The sequence below is a fragment of the Stegodyphus dumicola genome, chromosome X1 (genome assembly GCF_044657685.1).
Source record: "Stegodyphus dumicola isolate Sdum_Otavi_A_Nest chromosome X1, ASM4465768v1".
Classification (NCBI taxonomy): domain Eukaryota; kingdom Metazoa; phylum Arthropoda; class Arachnida; order Araneae; family Eresidae; genus Stegodyphus; species Stegodyphus dumicola.
The window spans coordinates 246,378,822-246,398,619 of record NC_140780.1 but is presented as its reverse complement, the minus strand read 5'-3'; the positions used below and the strand labels follow the sequence as shown (position 1 = coordinate 246,398,619).

At 31.2% G+C, this 19,798-nt stretch overlaps 1 protein-coding gene across 1 annotated transcript; it reads left to right on the top strand.

Annotated features, from left to right (window-relative positions):
* Window positions 1-9,437: 9,437 nt before the first annotated feature.
* On the top strand, window positions 9,438-19,085 carry LOC118182743 (uncharacterized). Its single transcript, XM_035352129.2, has 3 exons — window positions 9,438-9,596; window positions 14,935-15,719; window positions 18,708-19,085. The coding sequence occupies exons 2-3, from the start codon at window positions 14,941-14,943 to the stop codon at window positions 18,901-18,903; spliced, it is 975 nt and encodes a 324-aa protein (XP_035208020.1). The 5' UTR covers window positions 9,438-9,596; window positions 14,935-14,940; the 3' UTR covers window positions 18,904-19,085.
* The last annotated feature ends 713 nt before the right edge of the window (window positions 19,086-19,798 follow it).

The following is a 19,798-nucleotide window of genomic DNA, read 5'->3' as shown; positions in this document are numbered from 1 at the left end:
TATCCAGTTCACTACATTAACATCTGTATTATAACAGGAAACAATATTTATTTGTAACTTCATGAGTAAGATGTTAGAGTTTTTTCCTCACAAATGTGCACTGCATATTTAAATAATATACAAAATATTGATAGCAGCCGAAAAACGAACTAAACCATAATATAAACATGAAAACTTGTAATAAAGGAAAATCATAAATAAAAGATGATAACAGAAACAAAATCTGAAAGCTTGCAGATTTTATATTACGCCCAAACGGCTTTTTTTCATTTACATATACATGCACGTTTCGAGAGCAATATGGACTAAAAATATTTAAAAACGGCACATCTTTAGAATTTCCTATAGACAATCTCGCGCGTTGGAGATAAAAATATTTTATTCCGCACAGTGTATTGCCAATGCTACTGCCAATGTTCGCTTTGAAATCGTTTAGTTTCTTAGTCAAAAATTCGTGAAAGTTTAAAAAATATGAAATAGATAATAAAACAAATTCTAAATTCAAGGTTCGGCTTTTAAGTGCCATGTTCGAGTGGAGGACTATGTTATTCAGAATTTGATTGCTCTAGGTATCGCTGTTTTAGCATACATACTTTCATGCAGATTCTTCATTATTTAATTTGTTGAAATATAATACAGGGCGATAATGTTTGGTGGCAACAATCTGAAAAGTGATACAACCGTTTATAGTGATTCGATGCAAAATGCCGTTTCGAGACTAATAGCTCTTCTGGGCTAACAATAGTCGAACTTCATCTTCTAAACGGGAAATACAAATAAACAGGACAGCATTAAAACTGAAGTTTTGTTACGTAAATCGTATCATTATCGCAAAAGTATGGCTATCCCTTATGGCGGATTACCGAGAAATATAAATCAGTATTTCAGTATGCAATATTCTACCGGAAAAGTATCCTTTTCCAGAATACATGAATAGTATAGTTGAGCCTGGAGCTTCTCATTTGTATCTACGCATTGATTGATATCGTCAGATGCTTGATTGCGATACTTGATAGAATTCTCACTATAATTCACTTATAATTCACTTATAATATGCTGTCTGAAATAAAGTTCTTAACTACTAGAACCGAGTAGAACTGAGTAGCAACTATTCGCTAAGTTCTTGATGCGTAATAACAACTCCGAGGAAAGGTTAAAATACCCTTTAATTCTAACTCAATTATATTTACGAATGGCCTCTTTTGGGCTTACAGGAAGCCAACACTTTTGGCTTGAACTTAAAGCAGAAAATGTAAAATTAAACTATAACTTAGTAGATTGAACAGCCTAAGCTGCATAGGGTTGTTACCGCGCAGTTAGCTCTTGTTTTAAAATCACTGGGATAAACTAACAGGCTCGTAAAAAGCACGGCCGTAAATTAGAAAGCTTTAACTCGTAGCAACAACGTGATCGAAAAGCAGAACGCGCTCTTTCTCTAGCTGTCTAGCTCTCTAACTAAAATACCTAGATTCTCAGCTTAAATAGTAGTTTTTCCCCTATTTTGTGTAAAGCGTGAAAACTAAAAACTCATTCTGGTAGGAAAATGAGGAATTAAAGATAAGCTCTTTTAAAAATAAAAATAACTGCTAGAAAAGTAAATTAAAATCCTACACACTTTAATTGCTTTCTAAATAATCTTACTCTTTAGCTGTTGTTTAGTAATCTTAGTATTTGATAAATTAACTATATAAATACTAAATTTACTTTTTTTTGTTGACATTATTAACAAGTTCTTTATACTAAATTTATTTTAAACAGTGGAAACGGGCAAACCGGCTAATTCCACTATTGCATATACGTATATACACACATAAATATAAATTGAATCATCTGCCGGCATGTCGTAAATATTTTTTTTTTTTTTTCTGAGCATGAGGTTAGTGTACGCTTGGATTGATCGTCTTGCTTCATAAAATGTCAAGGTCGCTAGGAGAGGGAGCGGTGCTCCAAACAGGCCAGTATTATGATAAATGTTCCTGATTTTAGAGTTCAGGTTGAAGATACCGTCATTACCATCTTCAGTAAGGAAAAAAAATGAACGATAGTGCCTCTTTCGCTTTTCTTCCCTCATAGTTATTAATATAATAACTTAGTTTATCCAGTTATAAATTTCGAAATTTATATAATATTTATCCTTTGATAAATTCTGAAGAACAATGATATAGAATCTTTTAATAATACTACAAATGATATTACAAATGGCATTTACCTTAATAACATTATATAAATGTTATATAATAGTTAAAAATATTAAATAAATCTGTTTATAATATATAAATAGCTTCAACTGGTTTTTTATACTAAAACATTTTTCTGATCTGTAAATATTATATCTTCTATTTATCCCCCAAAAAATTTTAAAGATTACCAAATTATTATAATTTGAAGCTGATTATTAATGTTACTTATTTAAAATTGATATTAGTTTCAGCGACTTTAAATTTTTCTTAATTAGCACTACGACAGCATGTTTATCAGTGGATTAGTGCATGAAATGAGTGACGCTATTAAGCTAGTCAGAGATTTAAGTAGTAGACAGGTATTAGTAACTATTTTTAAAAATTCGTTCCATGCTTAACACAGCTATTCTTGTTCATCAAATATATTGCTTCTTTAGAAGCAAAAATTACCTTAAATTTCACTCCGCTAAAATAACTGTGTTAGATTTGTGGTAGAAATGTTAAAACAAAGAGAAATCTGTAAGTTAAATAATGAGCCTTTAATTACTGAATTAACTGATATTGTATGAGATGATTTTATGTTTACTCAATTTCTTAGTTTCCGATCTGCATATATAAACAAAATTAATCACTTACTTTTTTAATTGGTTACATTAAAACAATAAAATCAGCATCTAAAATTTGAATAAAAATTCCTATTATAAAAGGAAAATTTTATAGAAAATTTAAAAAGCAACTTGAGAGGCTGACATTTAAGTTTAGGGATAGCTTGCCTAAGCGAAACAAATGAGCAAAACAAAATGAAGGTGAACTAAATTTTCCAAAACTTATAGAGACATTAGGTTTATTGCAAGCAGGCAAGATGAAAAATAAGCAAGCGCCTTCGCCAGGAATCGAACCGCGGACCTCTGAAATACGCCCCCAGTGTGCAGACCACCACACCACGAAGGCATGCCAATAAGACGGGAGAAATACTTTATAATCTCACGACACGAATGACGTAACAAATAAGCGTTAATAGTCAAAATTAACAATGGTAATACTTGATAAACAAAGAAACAAGCTTGCATGAAAGTGAAAAATACTTAATCCCACTTATCAGTCATAATTCCAATTTGAATTGATACTTTAAAGTGCCAAAGCAAAACTGAATCTCCAATCACACCAAATAAATTTATTTTTTAAATAAGGGAAGTAAAAAGGAATAGAAAGTAGAAAACGAAATTCCACATGAATAAGATGTTTGTAAAAACACAGGTTTAAAAAAGGCTTTTATGAATAGGAAGTTGTTACTTGTGCTAAGCTACCGCGACTAATAATACCAACGCTATGGTGATTGCCGAGATTTTGCTTTCGGCAAACAGCTGCATCCTATTTTCAGAACTTTTGTTTTGTTATCAAGATGGTTGCATACCTTTTATTAGTTCATTCACATTATTCTTTTCTTTTATTCGGTATGTTAGAAATATGTTCTTCGTGTGCTGAGTTTTGAAAGCGTTCCTAAATGTTTAGTAAAAATTTAACATGTTTAGTAAAAATTAAACATGTTTAGTAAATTTAACATGTTAGTTAGTTTTCATGTTTAGTAAAAACATGCATTTATCATACAAATGTACAAAACACACATTTAGTAGAAATACTCATTTAAGAAATCTTGAAACGAATGAGATCTGAGACAGAAATTTCTATCCTGGGATTTCAGTAAGAAAAACCATCTAAATACTAAGGCGTGAAAACTTTTAATAAATAACAGGTAAGAAATAAATACATACAAAATGAAACGCCTTAAAGAAGAATAAAATAAATTTGTGAAATATAGAAATGATAAAGATCAGTTAGGAATGAAAAAAGACGTTTTAAAATCTCTAGAAGCATTTCTTTTTCAAAATATTCGTGATAGTTTAAATGGAAAAAAAATGTATCCAAACTAATAATGGCTTTAAATCTCAAACAAGTGGATTAATTTAATAAAAATGAACACATGATGGAACTTTTTATTTGTTTACTTAAGTAAAGAACTGCAACCATAAATCGTTATTCCGAAATTGTACATTTTGATTATCTCTGATCACGTATGATCAGTTCTTTACTTTAGATGCACACCTCCAAATTTCTTAAATTTATGAACAGTACAAATAAACAGGAACATAAATATATATTAATTCGTACACATAACGTAAAATGTGAAATAAATTGATTTTCTGAAGTTCCGTTAAAAGGAAGCAGCAATGTATGCCTTTTTTTAACTGAAAACAAGTAACTCCAGTATAACACAGTTAGTTCCTAAAACCTGTTGTGGTATGCGAATTCATGTTGTACGAACTGTAAAACTAATTAAAAAAAATAACTGAATTCCAAAATTTTATTTATAAAATCATATTTTTCCTTTTGTATTTAAGATAAATGTATTTATAAGAAGCGTTTAGTACTAATACTACAGAAATCAGTGATCTCCAGTTCAAACTGTACGAAGGCAGAATGCACCATCTCAAAGCTGATGATAGGAAGATTTTTTTTAATCAAAATGAAAAGATTATTTTTAAACAAAGCAAATTTTCTTTAATTAAATTTTAAATTCTATTTGCTAAATATTTATCCTAACATATATAAACAATAATCATAATGACACAAAAGGGAAAAAAACTGAAAGTTTTCAGATTTTATATTACGCCCAAAGCAGCTTTTTAACGTTTTGTGTGTTACTGTTAACGTTTTCGCTTATTTATTAAATATCATGTTCTTCGCACTTAAACCATAAAATTCAATTCAACAGCAATATCATAAAATAATTTAAAAAGAGCATGTTAGAATTTTCGATACACTGTCTCACGCGCTGGAGATAAAAAAAAAAATTTTTGTGGGGGGAAGGGGTGGGGTCCGTGCAGTATTGCCATTACTCGCTTTGAAATCCTTGAGTTTTATAATCAAAAATTAGTTTAAAAAAGTTTTACACAATATGAAATAGGTAATAAAACAAATTGCAAATTTCGACTTTTAGATGCCCTTTTTTGACTGGAGAACTACATTATTCACAATTTGATGTACAGTTGTTTTTTCACCGTGCGAGAAATATGCGTTCATGCAGATTCTTCATTATTTAATTTCTTTAAATGTAATATAGAGCTCTAATATTTGGTGGCAACAGTTTCCAAAGCGAAACACCACTTATAGTGAAACGCCGCAAAATGCCAAAACGAAATTGATAGTCCTTCAGGGCTAACTCCTTTTGGGCTAAAAATCTCATTTTATATTTATTTTCTGTCTGAAATATAAAGATTGGTACCTGCAAGAAACTTCTGTTAGTTACACTTTGTAATTTAAACGTATTGATAGCTAAATATTAAAATGTTTAGAAAGATATTTATTTAAAATAATTCTAATATGTTAAATTAACCACTAAAAAAAATTATAAAATTGCGAAATTTTCTGAGTGAGACAAAACTGAAAAATAAATATTGACAAACAATGAATAATTATTAATCGCTCTTTTATTTATCAAATTTTTCTTTGATGCATTGAGTAAAAATGTAGTTAAATAATTATAAATAATTATTAATTATTTTATAAATTGCGTAACATGTAGACAAGCAAGCACATATGAGAAATTCTTAAATTTTGAGTTTTTTTTCAATAATAAGTTTATTTAGAAAGTATAACACAGGTCATTCGTCTAAGTGGTGTGACATTAACTTAAAGGGAGGGATGCCTTCGTGAAGGACTTTCTAAGGGAAACTGGCTCGTATACAAGTTACACATGGGAAACACCACGAAAACGCCCATGCAGCCAGCCCGTTCGCGGGATTCGAACCTCGGAGCGACGGAATTTAGGAGAGGCCAAAGTTTTTCGAGACATTCTTTTTATAGGACCAAAAATTTGAGAGTTACACAGATTGCACGAGGGGGCAAAAACCCTAATGCTGGCCCTGGTCAACTGTCTCTGTTTCTTTTTTTTTTTTTTTTCAATCTAAGTGAACATACATACATTGTGGCATTATATTTTAGTTTCACTAATAAAGTTTAGTCAGTTTACATTTTTCGTATTTCCGCAACTGTGTGCTGCCTGATCTTTTTAATTTGTCACATAATGTTAGTAGTCAGTAGTGAAATTTGTAGCTTTTATTAGAAGAAATTGACGATTATAATAACATTAACGATTATAATAACTGTACGCAAAATCTTTAATAATTCAATTTTAAAATCAATAAAATCAAGGCTACTGGTGCTCCATTTATGACCTCATAACTCTCTCATAACTTTCTCTCAAATGCGCATAACTGAAACATATTCCTCCAGGTGATTTCTTATTATTATTAGTCTGTTCCTCCAGTTAAGAATACTCCATTTTTAAATCTTAATTTCTGTAAATAATTGCTTATTGACATCTGCAAAATATAAGTGCCTATTAAATCTTTTCACCTATGTTTGTCTTAGTAATATTTGCAATAAATATTTAAAAACAAATAACATTTACATGTGCCATGACTGTACCCAATGTTTTTCTCGCACTTCAAGTAAAGCATTTTTACTGCATGAAAGTTGAACTGATGCAATATTTCGTCAGTACAAAATCAAGGAATTCCGAAATCATTACCTATGCATGCATGACACAGTATATGCATGCATGCGTATATATGTATACACATATGTAAGAATGATGATAGGGATGAGAATCAACGTGATTGCGTGTGTAAAATAAAATATGTTCTTTTTACGGAATTAACAACATGTGTTCACAAATTACAAAGTCTGCCAGAGGCTGAGTGGGTAAAATCACTGGAATCCGTAGTTTTCCCCCTGTACGAATCCATGCGAACGGGTTAATAGCTTGGATGTTTTTGGGTTTTTCCTATGTGCAATATGAATACAAGCTAGTCTACCATAGGAAGTGCTCCACAAAGACTTCCTTCTGCTTAGGCAGATAGCTCTGTGCTTTGTCATAATCAAACAATCCAGTCAAAAAAAAAAATTATGTTCAGGAGGAATTAGACTTTGTTTTCCACTTTTGTCTAATCTCAGTTTCGATGCTTCATATAAGAGATTTCATAAAATAGTAGTTGTATTGAATAGCACCAATATATTTCAGCATTTTCTTGTAAAGACTCTTTTTGATTTTACAGCTGCAATGGGAAAAGTAGTTTTTTTTTTTTTTTTTTTTTTTTTTTTTTTTTTTTTTTTTTTTAATAAGAACCTACAGCTTAAAGAAGAAATCCTCTAACATTTCATGTAAAAGTTAATTCTGTGCTTGTGAATCTATTTTAAAAAGTCGTAAGGTAAATTTTAATTTTATAACAGTTATTTTAATTTTAAAGTCACTTTCCTATCAATTCTTGTTTCCACTTACAACTCGCTGTCAGAATGAGTTTTCAGAATCGCGTTGAATGCAAATTAGAGAGAAGCAGTATTTAAGGAAGGTTCAACTTATTTCGTGAGAGAAAGCTAGGAATCCTGAGTAGCGCATGTTTGCTTTCGGGCTAAATCTCTCTTGAAGCTGTTACGCTCGGCCATATATTACATGCATTTTGATATTCACCGGCTCGTTTAAATTAAGGGCAAAATTAACGTTAGATATTTATGTTAGCTTCGACTAGGTCTTTTAGTTAGTTATAGTTTAGTCTTTCTTTCTTATTCTGAGTTTAAGCCCAAGTGGAGACTTTGTTGTAAGCCCGAGAAAGAAGCCAACTGTTTATCTTATTTTGAGTGAAATAAAAGGTAGTTAACCCTTCTTGAGTGCATGACTTTAGTTATTTGAACTCAGCGATAAGTTACTTAACAGTTCACTAGGTCCCTCGACATGTACTTTAGCCAAAAAGAGTGAGGAACTCTACAAAGTATTGCAAATCTAAACGTAATGAAAAACGCGTCATGTAAAGGATAATTTTATTAGAATTTACATGATATTTTACACAGTAATTGTCTTTCTACTTCCATTGTTGCGCCTATTGCATATTAGAGCTACTATATACTCTTAATCGTCGAGTTATGTCCCGAGATATTACGACTCTCTTTTTCGTATTATAGGCCACATATTATGAAACTTACACAGCAAAGTCCTTGCATCATAGCAGACGCTTAACTTCACTCATAACCTGCATTCCTTATACCCAAGAAAACAGGAAATTAAGGAACATTGCAGGGGACTGATATAAAAAACACGTATTACTTGCTGTGAGCCAATTATGTTCTCAACAACAGACATGTTTATTTCAGTTTTTTAGTAATGCTGAAATTTTAAATCTGTGAAATGTTTTGAACTCCTTTCGAAACTGTGTTTAAAATGATATGCCATTTATTATGCTTGGAGTTGGCTTCACCTCTTTTAACGTTTGCATTATGGCGTGTTTCAGGATTTTCGCACCACCATTTATATTGAAATTATGATATTAAAATGCATCTAAAAACAGTTTATTTTACGAATGGACAAAACATAAATATGTTATCTCTATGACTGAACAATTTTTTATTACGAATTCTTTCGTTACCACACGCGTAACAATCATTAACCAACTTTAAAAATTCAAAACAATAGTGTCTATCAAGCCATCCCCCTCGAGCAGTTATTATGTCTGTTGCCTCTTCAGTAAATATTAATGATGAGCCAATCATAAGAAAGTGCATTTTCAGTTAAACGTCTGTTGACACATAAGGTGTTTCCTTAACTCTCAACTGTTTGTTAACTTATAAATTCATGAACACAAGTCTCCAGAATTAGACTCGGTAACTTGCAAAATCGCACGAAATATAAGTGGAAAAAAAAATACGTTAAAAAAATGTATGAAACTTTCCACATTTAAAATTGTAAGTAAAATATGTGCCTTAAGGCAAGTTATAAGGAAACCGCGGTAAAGGTGGCAGGACTTATTTTTCGTCTTTTAACCAGAGATGTATTATCTAGCTGTTAAAAACGTTTCACTTGAAGCATTTATGAGCTTACATGGAAAATAAAAATTTGTATATAAGCATATATGCAGCACCCTATAATTTCTGACAGTTGCTCCTTTCAGTCTGTTTCACGCTTCAGACAACTAGCGAAGTAAACAGCAAGAGTTGATGATTCTGTATTCAAGCGCTTGTATGAAATGAACCATGGACTCAGTCAGTGATTGACCTAACACACTATGCGCATCACTTCTCACGGGCCACTACCACCATCACTTACTTCCTGACCGGAGGAAACGAATTCCACTTTAATTCCCAAGCCCGCACGTACTTCGTTAACGGTTAGGGAACTTGGTGACCTCACTTTATGCCCCCTTTAGAGGTTGACCCCCCTCTCCACCATCTCTGTCACCCGCCTATAAGAAGTAAGGTCAGCTCTGAAAACGTCTTCAGCTCTATCTCTCTTTAGTGCAAGGTTTCCAGATTTTTGTTCCTCTCTCATTGGATGTAATAGAACTCGAGAGGTCTCGTGTAACTCAGGTTAGTTTCATTTTCGTTTTAATCTAATTTCTCTTTTTTACGTCTCTCTGTTCCGATAAAAATTGGAGTAAACGCTCGATTAATTTTCTCTTTCCTTTTTACTCCCATTTTTACCAGTCTCATTAAAAAAAAAATAGTATTCGTCTGATCTTTATTTGGTTATTTTTTTCTCGAAGAGTTAGAAATTTTGAGATATTTGATATTAAGCTTGGAGAATATGTCTCTATAATGCATTTAATAAATCTTTTTTCATACATTCTATAACAGAAAAACTTCTTGAATTATTTCTTTTAAAACATATTACCCGAATAATTATATTCTTTTTTTTTTTTTTTTTTTGATTCACGCAAAATAAATTTCTGTCAATGAGTGTCTATGAGCATTTACCAACCTTCTCACAAAATAAAGGATCGCAAACCGTAAGCAAAAAATATCTAGAGCAGTGTAAATCCTATATTGGAAATGTAAATATATATTATCGCTAAAGCTTCATTTATTCTGTCATAAAAAATGAATTTAAATAGATAGATTATTACATATAAAAATATGCTTAAAAACCTAATTAAAAGCGCAATTATTTAGGCTGAGTTCAACGAGCCTGCTGATAAACTTGGGGTTATATTAAATGTAACTGAAGTTAATAATATCAACAAAGTGAAAACTAAAAAATATGTCGTACTGCCCTTTGCTTAGTCTTTCAACTACAGCAAATCTTTTACGAAATTTTGCTTAGTATCGATAATAATTAATTAGCTGGAGACAAATATGAACTTGGTAAAAGCTAATTTTATAGCAAAAAGCACTGACTAAATTTTTACAACGTAAATGAGCCTGTAAAATGTAAAGGACTTTACACGCTGAAAAGCAAATTCGATGAATACTTGAAGAAATATCCTAAGAACAACAGAACAGACTAAAAAACACAATAATAAAAGACTCAGGCTATTGCTCATCAGAACCGTGAGAAGTTGAAAGATTTATTGTTGTTGACACTTGTGAAAGAACGCATAATTAACTCTGACTTTTTTATGTTACTGGCCGAATTTTCTGTAAATGAAAGTTGATAGTGTTTCAATTCTCAATTCTGAATGTAACTTAAGGTTAGCTAGGGTGAACATGAGCCCAATGAATACGAAACTTTTACAGAGGAATTTTTGAAAGAAACTAACTCGTATTCACATTACACTTGAGCAATACAATGAAAATGCCAATGTAGGGAACTGTAGGATTCAAACCCTGATCGAACTACTAGGATTCAGCGGTTTTATCCGTTCAAGTTACTGCAGGTTCTTTTCTTAAGCAATTCTTAAACATGTTACAATCTATTTAACATAATATGCGTGTATTTAAAATTCCTGTGATTATAATTTATGCGAACGTATATTCGGCAGGCATTTCGATGTTTTAGGTGTCACATTCTGCATGTTTAATAAACCTGATAAAAGAATTACAGATGTTTAAATGTTAAAGCGTAATAGCTTTGTTTACCCAAAATTTGGTAGGCGTTTGTTTAAAGAAAACTATAATGTATAAATTTATAAGAAAAGCTGCGGTTTGAACTTTTGCTGCCTAGTTTATTTTACTGTTAGTAAGAATCTTATCACACACTTTCATCCTCCCTGCAATTAGCGTTCTTGTGCCTTGTGATCTGATAACTAATTCGTAATTGCATGTTTTCGCTAAATGTATATAACACATTAAGCTGTGGGAAGTTTATAAACTGTACAGTAAGGCAACTTGCTTGAATCTTAGATATTGGTTTTTTGTAAATTCTGTCGCTCATTTTTTCAAGCTTTGAAAGTCATTTAAGGGCATTACTAACTTTCAAACTGTGGTAAATTAGAAAATGGGGTAATGTGTAGGTTTAAAGGAAGTACATTGATTTTAAATTTAAAATTAGGTGAAAGCCAAGCTTTGACTGGTATTATTTTTTTTTTAAATGTTATGTGTATTTTGCGAAAATCCAAAATACATCTCACTGCTTTAAACAGCAATTTTTTTCCTTTCCTTTTATTTATTTTCATTGAGCTATATTCATCGGTACTTATCACTGGGTATTTTTTATTATTGAATAGTCAAAAATTTTTATGATGCACTTAGCACTGTTTAAATTCCAGAATACTAGTAAATATAAAATTTCTTCTACACTTCTGTAATTTCTGTAATTAACTATGTAAACATATTTTTGTGTAAAGAATTCTGCCTAACTTAGAACGCTATTAATAACGAAAAGACTTAAAGCGTATTTTTTATTTAACCTAAGTATTAATAGTGACTTAGTATTTTGAATTTGAATTTTATTTTCAATGTAAGGGACAGAAAATATTCAAATAATATTTCGCATAATGAGAAGTAATTCAAATGTTTGAAAAGAAATTTACTTTAATTTACACTTGGAAAATTTTCATATTTCTGATTATGAAATTTCTGTTGATATACATGTATTAAATTTTCATTAAAAAATTATTATATACTTTTTAAGGTTCAAAATCTGTACAAAAGTTCAAACTATTATTAAATTTAGTGAGTAAATACTGATGATATCTTTTAGCGTCATAGAAATAGGAATAAATCTGCATTAATTTAACCAGATTGTTTACCAGTTGCATTAACAAGAAAAAAAAATTATTTTGCAGCTCTTAGTGATTAATTTCTTTTTGATATTATTAGTTTTAAACAAATAACACTAGTTTTATAGGTTCTATTGCAGGATCATTATCAAATGCAATTACCAAATTAAGAATATCTTCCTCTCATTGAACACAAAAGAACCAAGAACTACTTCAGCGGAAATCAAACACTGTCTGCATTTCTTTATTCCGTGTGCAGCATCTGTCTAACTGCGAATTTCCTCTTCAATTAACACCTATTCCGATAATTCCAGTTTCCCGCGCAGTCCATAACGCCTCAGTAGATTACTGCTCGGCGTAATCATTTTAGTTCTAATTGATTAAACAACACCTGAAAGTGTCCACACAGACACGAGATGGTTACTTAATTCCAAATTGGTTCGTTAGATCTGCTCCTTTTGCTGCTCAGGAGCAACAAAAACAGTTAAGAGCCGTTTACTAAGAAATAAACTTTGCAGTGATTAGAATAGATTTACCTAGCTTTACCTATCGCGCTACTTAATTTAATTTAAGGTCTTCATTCTTGTTATTCCAATGCAGTTTCGTTTATTATCCACAACGCAATCTTCCTTTTAGTTTGGAGGGGGCTATGCTGCTGTTTTTTTTTTTTTTTTTTTTTCCTTAGAAAAAAGCAGAGGCAATTAAAAGCAAGAAAAATAGCAAGAACAAAGAAGTATTTCATTTAATCAATACCAAGAGCACAACATTAAAGCTAAAATCAACAATATAGCTATTGTCTGAAAAAAACATTAAAAATGCCTACTGATTCTTCATATAAAAACTAAGAAAATTTATTCTTTATCTTCTTTTTTATGGTTGCATTTATGTAATGAAAGAGTTTACTTTTATGTACTTTATATTCACTTATCTGTATGTGATGAATTAGGTTTTCTTTCAATGTTTGGAATCTGTTCTTAAGGGAACTAGAAATTTTGAAATTTCATTTTAATCTTCAGTGTATAATTTTCGAATAAGAATTTCATCTAGACTCGGAAACAAAGCGACTGTAGTTCATTGAACATTCAGAAGAAACATCATGAGCTTAATACAACTAAATAAGAATGAAACGAAAAAATATAAGGAAAAAAATCGCATTAAATTCTTGCACTAATGCTATGTTCTGTTAAAAAACTGGGAACTCATCATTAACAAGTGCTTATTTAAACGAAACAGAATTAGAACTCAAAATATAAATAAAATATGCATGAAATGTTAAAAAAGCAAACTAGTGAAATAACCTATAGTATAAGAGTTCTAAATAAAGTCTAATGGAAAACTTATGAAAAATATATCTTTTGGCTTATGTGACTACGGTAAAGCTTCAAGGGTTATCTGCCTAAGGGAAGAGATGCCTTCGAGGAGGATTTTTTAAGGAAAACTGGCTAGTATACACGTTACACATGGGGAATACCACGAAAACGCCCATGCAGCCAGCCCGTCCGCGGGATTCGAACCTCAGACCGAACTACCAGTTCTCAGCGACCGCTGGTAGGCTGAAAAATATGTTAACATTGGAGGACGCAGTGATACACATAATTGAAACGACAAGCTTAAAGACATTAAATATTATCAAGACGTGCAACAACCGAAAATAATCTTGAAAGGAAATTACTAGCTCTGGTGGTTTTAGTAAATAATGGTATTACAGAACTCTTATAGACACCCTATTTTTCGGTAAGAACTATTTATTCCATGTGACCCAGAAGTGCTATCTAAATAGATTGTTGTTCATAATTTATTTATGTTTATGAATATATTTTACCCTAAATGTATAAAACAGCTGAATTAATTTTTTTAAGTAAAAAACACAAATCCCTTATATTTCTGGTAATCATTCCTCATAATTTCAAAAATGCTAGAATTGTCTGAAATATTTTCATAAACTATCATTTCTTTTAAAGTGATGCTTCGTAGAAAAATGTTATAATTATTTTCTGATTACATCGTGCATGAAATTTTCTCATATGTGATTAATTACATAAATAGATCTGCATATGCTCAAAGTAAAATATTCATTTGAATTTACTTTAAATTGAATAATTCAGTAGTAATTTCTGCTTTGTTGGTTCATAGGTTCAACTAAATTCTATTCAATATATATCATACATAATTCTATATGTTATTATTAACAGTACCATAGAGCTCCGTATGTTTATTAAAGATAAAATTGAGGTTGTGACAGCTAGCGTTTTCGTATTGCGCATATAGATAGATGCCTGGTGAAATACGAATTTGTAAAACATCACTGGAACTGAAATTGGTTAAATTTTTAAATGATTTAAAATATGCTATGTTATTAATAAATTAAATTTCATATTAGATGCTAAAGTTTTAAAAATTAAAGGTGTATTTTGTATTATTGTTCATCATAGTTACTTAAGAAGAGCAAATTATGTAGCTTAATAAATGTAAAAAAGAGAATATTTAAGACAAAAATACTATACAGTTGATTTATAGTGTAGTTTAGAAAATAAATTTTGAATAAATTAGCAAATTCATAATCTTCGTAAATTGCATCAATACATTTTCTACTTTTATTACATGCTCTATTATTAAACTTTTTGGTTATTTTTTTAATGAACTGTACCCTTTTCCTAAACCTATAAAAGAGGCTCTTAAATTTTCTCAAGACATCATCATCTGTAAGCTGTATTTTTCGTTTCTACAGCTAAGCTATTTTAACTTTTCAACTAAATTTTAAATTTCAGATAGCAATGGAGCCGCTCAAAACGACAGTGGCATTTCTTCTATTCCTAGTGGTATTGCACTCTTCAGCCGCTCAAAGTGTAAAAGATCAGAAAGAAGTTCATCCACAGAACGTAGCTGAGCCTAAACCGGATCATCATGAAGAGCCTAAGGATGACAAAAAGACTGAAAAAATCCCTGTAGAAGCGGCTGAGCAATTACATGAAAATCAGCCTAAAAGCCAGCCAGAGAAGCAGCATGAAAGTCAGCCGGAACATAAACCTGAACCCCAACAAGAAATGCAACCAGAGCACAAACCTGAGTCAGCCCACGTTTCTGAAGAACAGTCGCAAGATCCTCAAGTGCTACAACATGGTTATGTTACTGGCCGGCAATTCCCTCAGATGTATCAGCCAATGTTTCCTCCCCCGTCTGGCTTTAATATGATCCGCCGTCAGCTAGGAGGTGGTATGGAAATACTTGGAGACATTGTCATGATGAGTATGATAGGTTTACCCATCCTCGGACTTCTAACTGTTGGCTCTTCTTCAATCGCCAACTTCTTGGGCTTCGGTTCTTCGAGTTCTTCAAAGTCTTCATCGAAACGAAACAGAAGGAGCTTAAAAGAAAAGGCAGCCGGAGCAGTTGAATATGCCAAAACTTTATGGGATGTTATGGAGCAACTCGAAAGAGCCTTCGAGAAATATGATCTATATCAGGCTGAATGTCGTCTTAGAGCAGTATGTGAAGCTCATCATAAAGTTCCAAGATTGGGCGCTTGGGCTCAGACTATCCTGGATTTAATGAGGTAATTTGTATTTAACTATAAAACTTTTTTTTCCTTTCGGAAATTGTTTTGCTGGCAAAACTATATCCATCTTCATAAATATCACATTTAGAAAACATTCTTTTGATATATAAGTCGTTTATACAAATAATTAATTCTTAATTTTGGATGTAATTACCATAATTAACATCATAAAATCCTTAAACGCCATAAGTTGGAAAGTATCTTTTGTCGACATCAATTCTGAGATGAAATAAAATGTCTAATAAGGTTTTTTTATGTTTTTCCCAAATTAATAAGTATCAGATAAGTTTCTTTAGAGACTATTTTTCGAAAATTACTAATCAGACAGATTTACGTGAATTGCAATTTTAAAAACTTGAACAAATCTGCTTTCATTAAATGACTTAAAATTGTTTCAAAGTGAAAATGAAATGCTTGAGTTAAAATACAAGATTATGAAACAATATATATGAGAATATGAAAACAATATTTAGTACCTTTTTATTCAAAATTTTAGCTATATTTAAGTTAAGGCAATACAATAGAAATCCAGACACTCATCTAAAAATTCCCGTAACTCCCTAGAACTGTGCCAAAATAATTCCTAGATCTATGGTTATAATCATCTCTGGGTCAGCGCCAGAAGAACTATACAAACGACGATCTTGGGCATTAGGCTCAGTCGGGCGCCAGATGTGTCAAAAAGTTAATTTAAGTGACCCGTTTATCTACCGTTAGTCCTGTATGAAATGCTAAGAGATACGCTTTCTGTCCGAAGCTACTTTTGTCCGGCACATCTAATTAATTGTATTGATCTTATAGTAGAATATCCTTAGTGTAAAACCAATGAAAAGTTGATTTTCATTCAATTACATTTAAGAAAATAAGTATGTTGTGGGCTTGATTATTTAATACAAAAATAGAAGTTTAACATAAACGTACAAAATTTAAGGAATTCGTTTGAAAAAAAATCTTTGAATGAACCACTGAACAGAAAACGCTTTTTTTAATAAACAAATCAATTGCTTTTGACGGAAAACTGTTTCACAGAAATTTAAAGAAAGTATGATTGCTAATGATACGTAAGCTAGACAATAAAAGCTGAGTATGAGTTCAAAGTTATGAGATGGGAATCAAAGCAATGTTTTCATACATTCAAAGGACTCAATAACCGTAGTGAGGCTATGATAAGCACATAGCGAGCACATCATGAGTGTAACAGTGTGAGGAAGAGTAACTGTTAGATACTTGCACAAAATGCTGGTATCCAGAAGAGATAGTTTTGTTTTTATTTAAGGATAAAGGCTGCTGTTTTTATTTAAGGATAAAGACCTAATATGAAGATGATTTGCGACAGGCTAAGCCTCTGCAGAGTGCTTAAGCGGGATCGCGACCATGGAGTTAAGAAACTGAGTAAACAAGTTTCTCTCTTACTTCCATGGTCGCGACACAGCAGTGAGTTGTGAAACAGTTTACACTGGGTCGTAAAATCTTTTAAAGTTTTCTGTTGTGACATGTAAATGAACTTACTTATTAAAATGAATAATCAAATTACAATTATTTTTAATTATTATACATGATTATTTATTATTGGTGCATTGTTGTATTATTTTGTTTTGTTTTAGCTTTTTTATTTCTCTTCTCTTCCTGTCTTTCTTTAAAGCATTTATGTGAATTATAGCTGACTTTAAGTCACAACTGTGACTATGCGATGTTAAAAAAAATTGGAATTAGCATTCTTTGGTAATGTAAAACAATCTATTAAAAAAGTTCCATTTTCCAGTACAAATTGCGATAAGCAAGAAGCATTTTCAACTGCTGTTAGAGAAATATTGGTTATACAACTACTGTTAGGGAAATACTGGAAAATAAAATACAACTGCTGTGACTGTTCTATCACCGAATTCTGAATTCTTACTAGTGAATTTTATTGACACTTGACTAATCAATCAAGAGCTTCAAATCAAATCTTCAAATCAATCAAGACTTCAAAATCTGGTTACTGGCATGGTGAAAACAGCCCGTTTTTCAGCTGTGGCAGTGCTCATATTTGAATTGCGCTGTCACAGTTGAACAACGTGTTGTATCACTCACAAGCATCGCAAAATGTCGAAGGTGAATGAGAATGTCGAAAGATGGGTGTTCCTTTAACAACAAAATGCTGAACACGTCTGGTGAGAGAGCACTTTCGCATTCTTCTTTCATTGGGCTTCCTTTATTCAATTGTAGGATTTTAAAAATTTTCTGATAAAAGTCCCTTAGGTGTCTGCTTTGAGGGAAAGTTGGAAATTTCTTGAAAGAATTTACAGCTTTCTTTCCAATAATCCCAACTATCTTATTTCCCAAATATCTGCGATTTCAGAATTCATTATGAATTCATCAGAATATCAGATCATTCGTCAGAATATCAGTCGCACTTATTTTCCAGATATCTGCGACTTCAAAATTACGCTTCATTATGAATTCATTAGAACTTTGCCTACCATAACGATATGGAATTCTATTTCAAGACATTACATTACAAGCGCGTATTCGCCGACTAAATGGCACGAAATTTAGTTCTGCAAAAGGAATTTTTTCCTTCTAAGGTGCTATGCACTCTAAACTTTCCTTGATGTTTTATGCCGTAAATTTTTGTCTTTTTATCTTTTAAGAGAATGGTCTCACAGTTTTCATAATAAATTTGATATTTAACCATTGTTCGTAATACTTAAATACATTTCGCTGTGTTTCAGCTTTCAGTTACTATTTTATTCTGATATATGGCGGATCCGTTTTATAGTTTTGATGGTTTTTTTAATAACATTTTGTTACAGCATATTACTTTGATTGTGTATCGGCATTAACATAAATAATCGGCATAATCATAAATCATAAATATGATATCATAAGTATCGGCATAATAATAAATAGTTAAAATTTTCAACCAAAAATCAGAAATAAGATTAGAACATTTTAAATAGACTCGATTTTTTTTCCAAAACTTTCAACTTTGAACTTTTTCAGGAAACAAAAAGAACTCCAAAGCAGGGAAATTCTTCCTGTTTCAAGATTCCTTTTCTCAAACTACGCAGATGCAGCTCAAGCAGGAACAAGAGGTGATGACTGCGCTCAACTATACACTGGCTGCCCTCATCACTTATCGTATTATTTCAGCGCCAAAGAAAATGAAGTCGAGAACGAAATTGAAGTTGAAATGTAGCACTTACCCACTTCAAACACCTTTAGTTGCATTGTTCCTTAATCATGATATTTATTATTCTCATTTCCCATTTTGTGTTCCTTCAAATGGCATTTTCTGAAACCAACATACTCTTATTTATACAGAAAATTTTTCTCTGTTTGTGATTCTTGTGCAGTTTCAATAAATTAATGTAGGCTGAATTATCGTATTTTTTGTTAAATTATAAACAAAATTTTCTTTTTTAGTCCAGTGTTTATGTTAAGCAATTACTTAAACAAAACATCAACATTTAAGAGACTTGTATCTACATTATCAGCAATCAAAGGTAAATGAAGAAAATGTGTAATTTTTTATAATGATTATTTAAATTCTCCAGAAGCTCGATAAGAATTAAGCTTCAGCTGAACGACTTCTTTAACTAATTATCTCGCCATATCCAATAAATAGGAAAAATGTTTTGAATTAAGTCTTCTTACAAGGAATAACATATTTTGTTGATGAGTTTTAATGCGCCGATAAATGCGATAAACAACACTAAAAGTGATTTTTTTCACTAAAGCTTTATTTCAACTTAAGCAAATAATTCTTATTTTCCCTTAGTTTTTAATTAATTCGATTTCAACTAATTGACTAATTAAAATAATGAATAAACTTTCGTAGCTCGGTGTACAGATTGTTGTAAGCTCGGTGTACAGATTGTTCTCCTGTGTACTTTCGTAGAATTTCTCAGTCTAACATTGTTATGAATTATAATGAATAGATAGCTGATAAAATTTACTATATCAGAGGCTCTTTTAGACAAAAATTAATTCAGAGTACCCTTAAATAAATAAGCACAAATCAGAAATAAAGATGTCGAAATTCCTTGCAACATTTTAATGTCTTAAATTAAAATTTTATTCTTATATTTTTA

Bases quoted from the DNA above. Each gene is read 5' to 3' on its own strand.
- LOC118182743 (XM_035352129.2), top strand. From the start codon at position 14,941: ATGGAGCCGCTCAAAACGACAGTGGCATTTCTTCTATTCCTAGTGGTA. The intron at 15,720-18,707 runs GTAATTTGTATT...GAACTTTTTCAG, and splicing joins ACTATCCTGGATTTAATGAG to GAAACAAAAAGAACTCCAAA.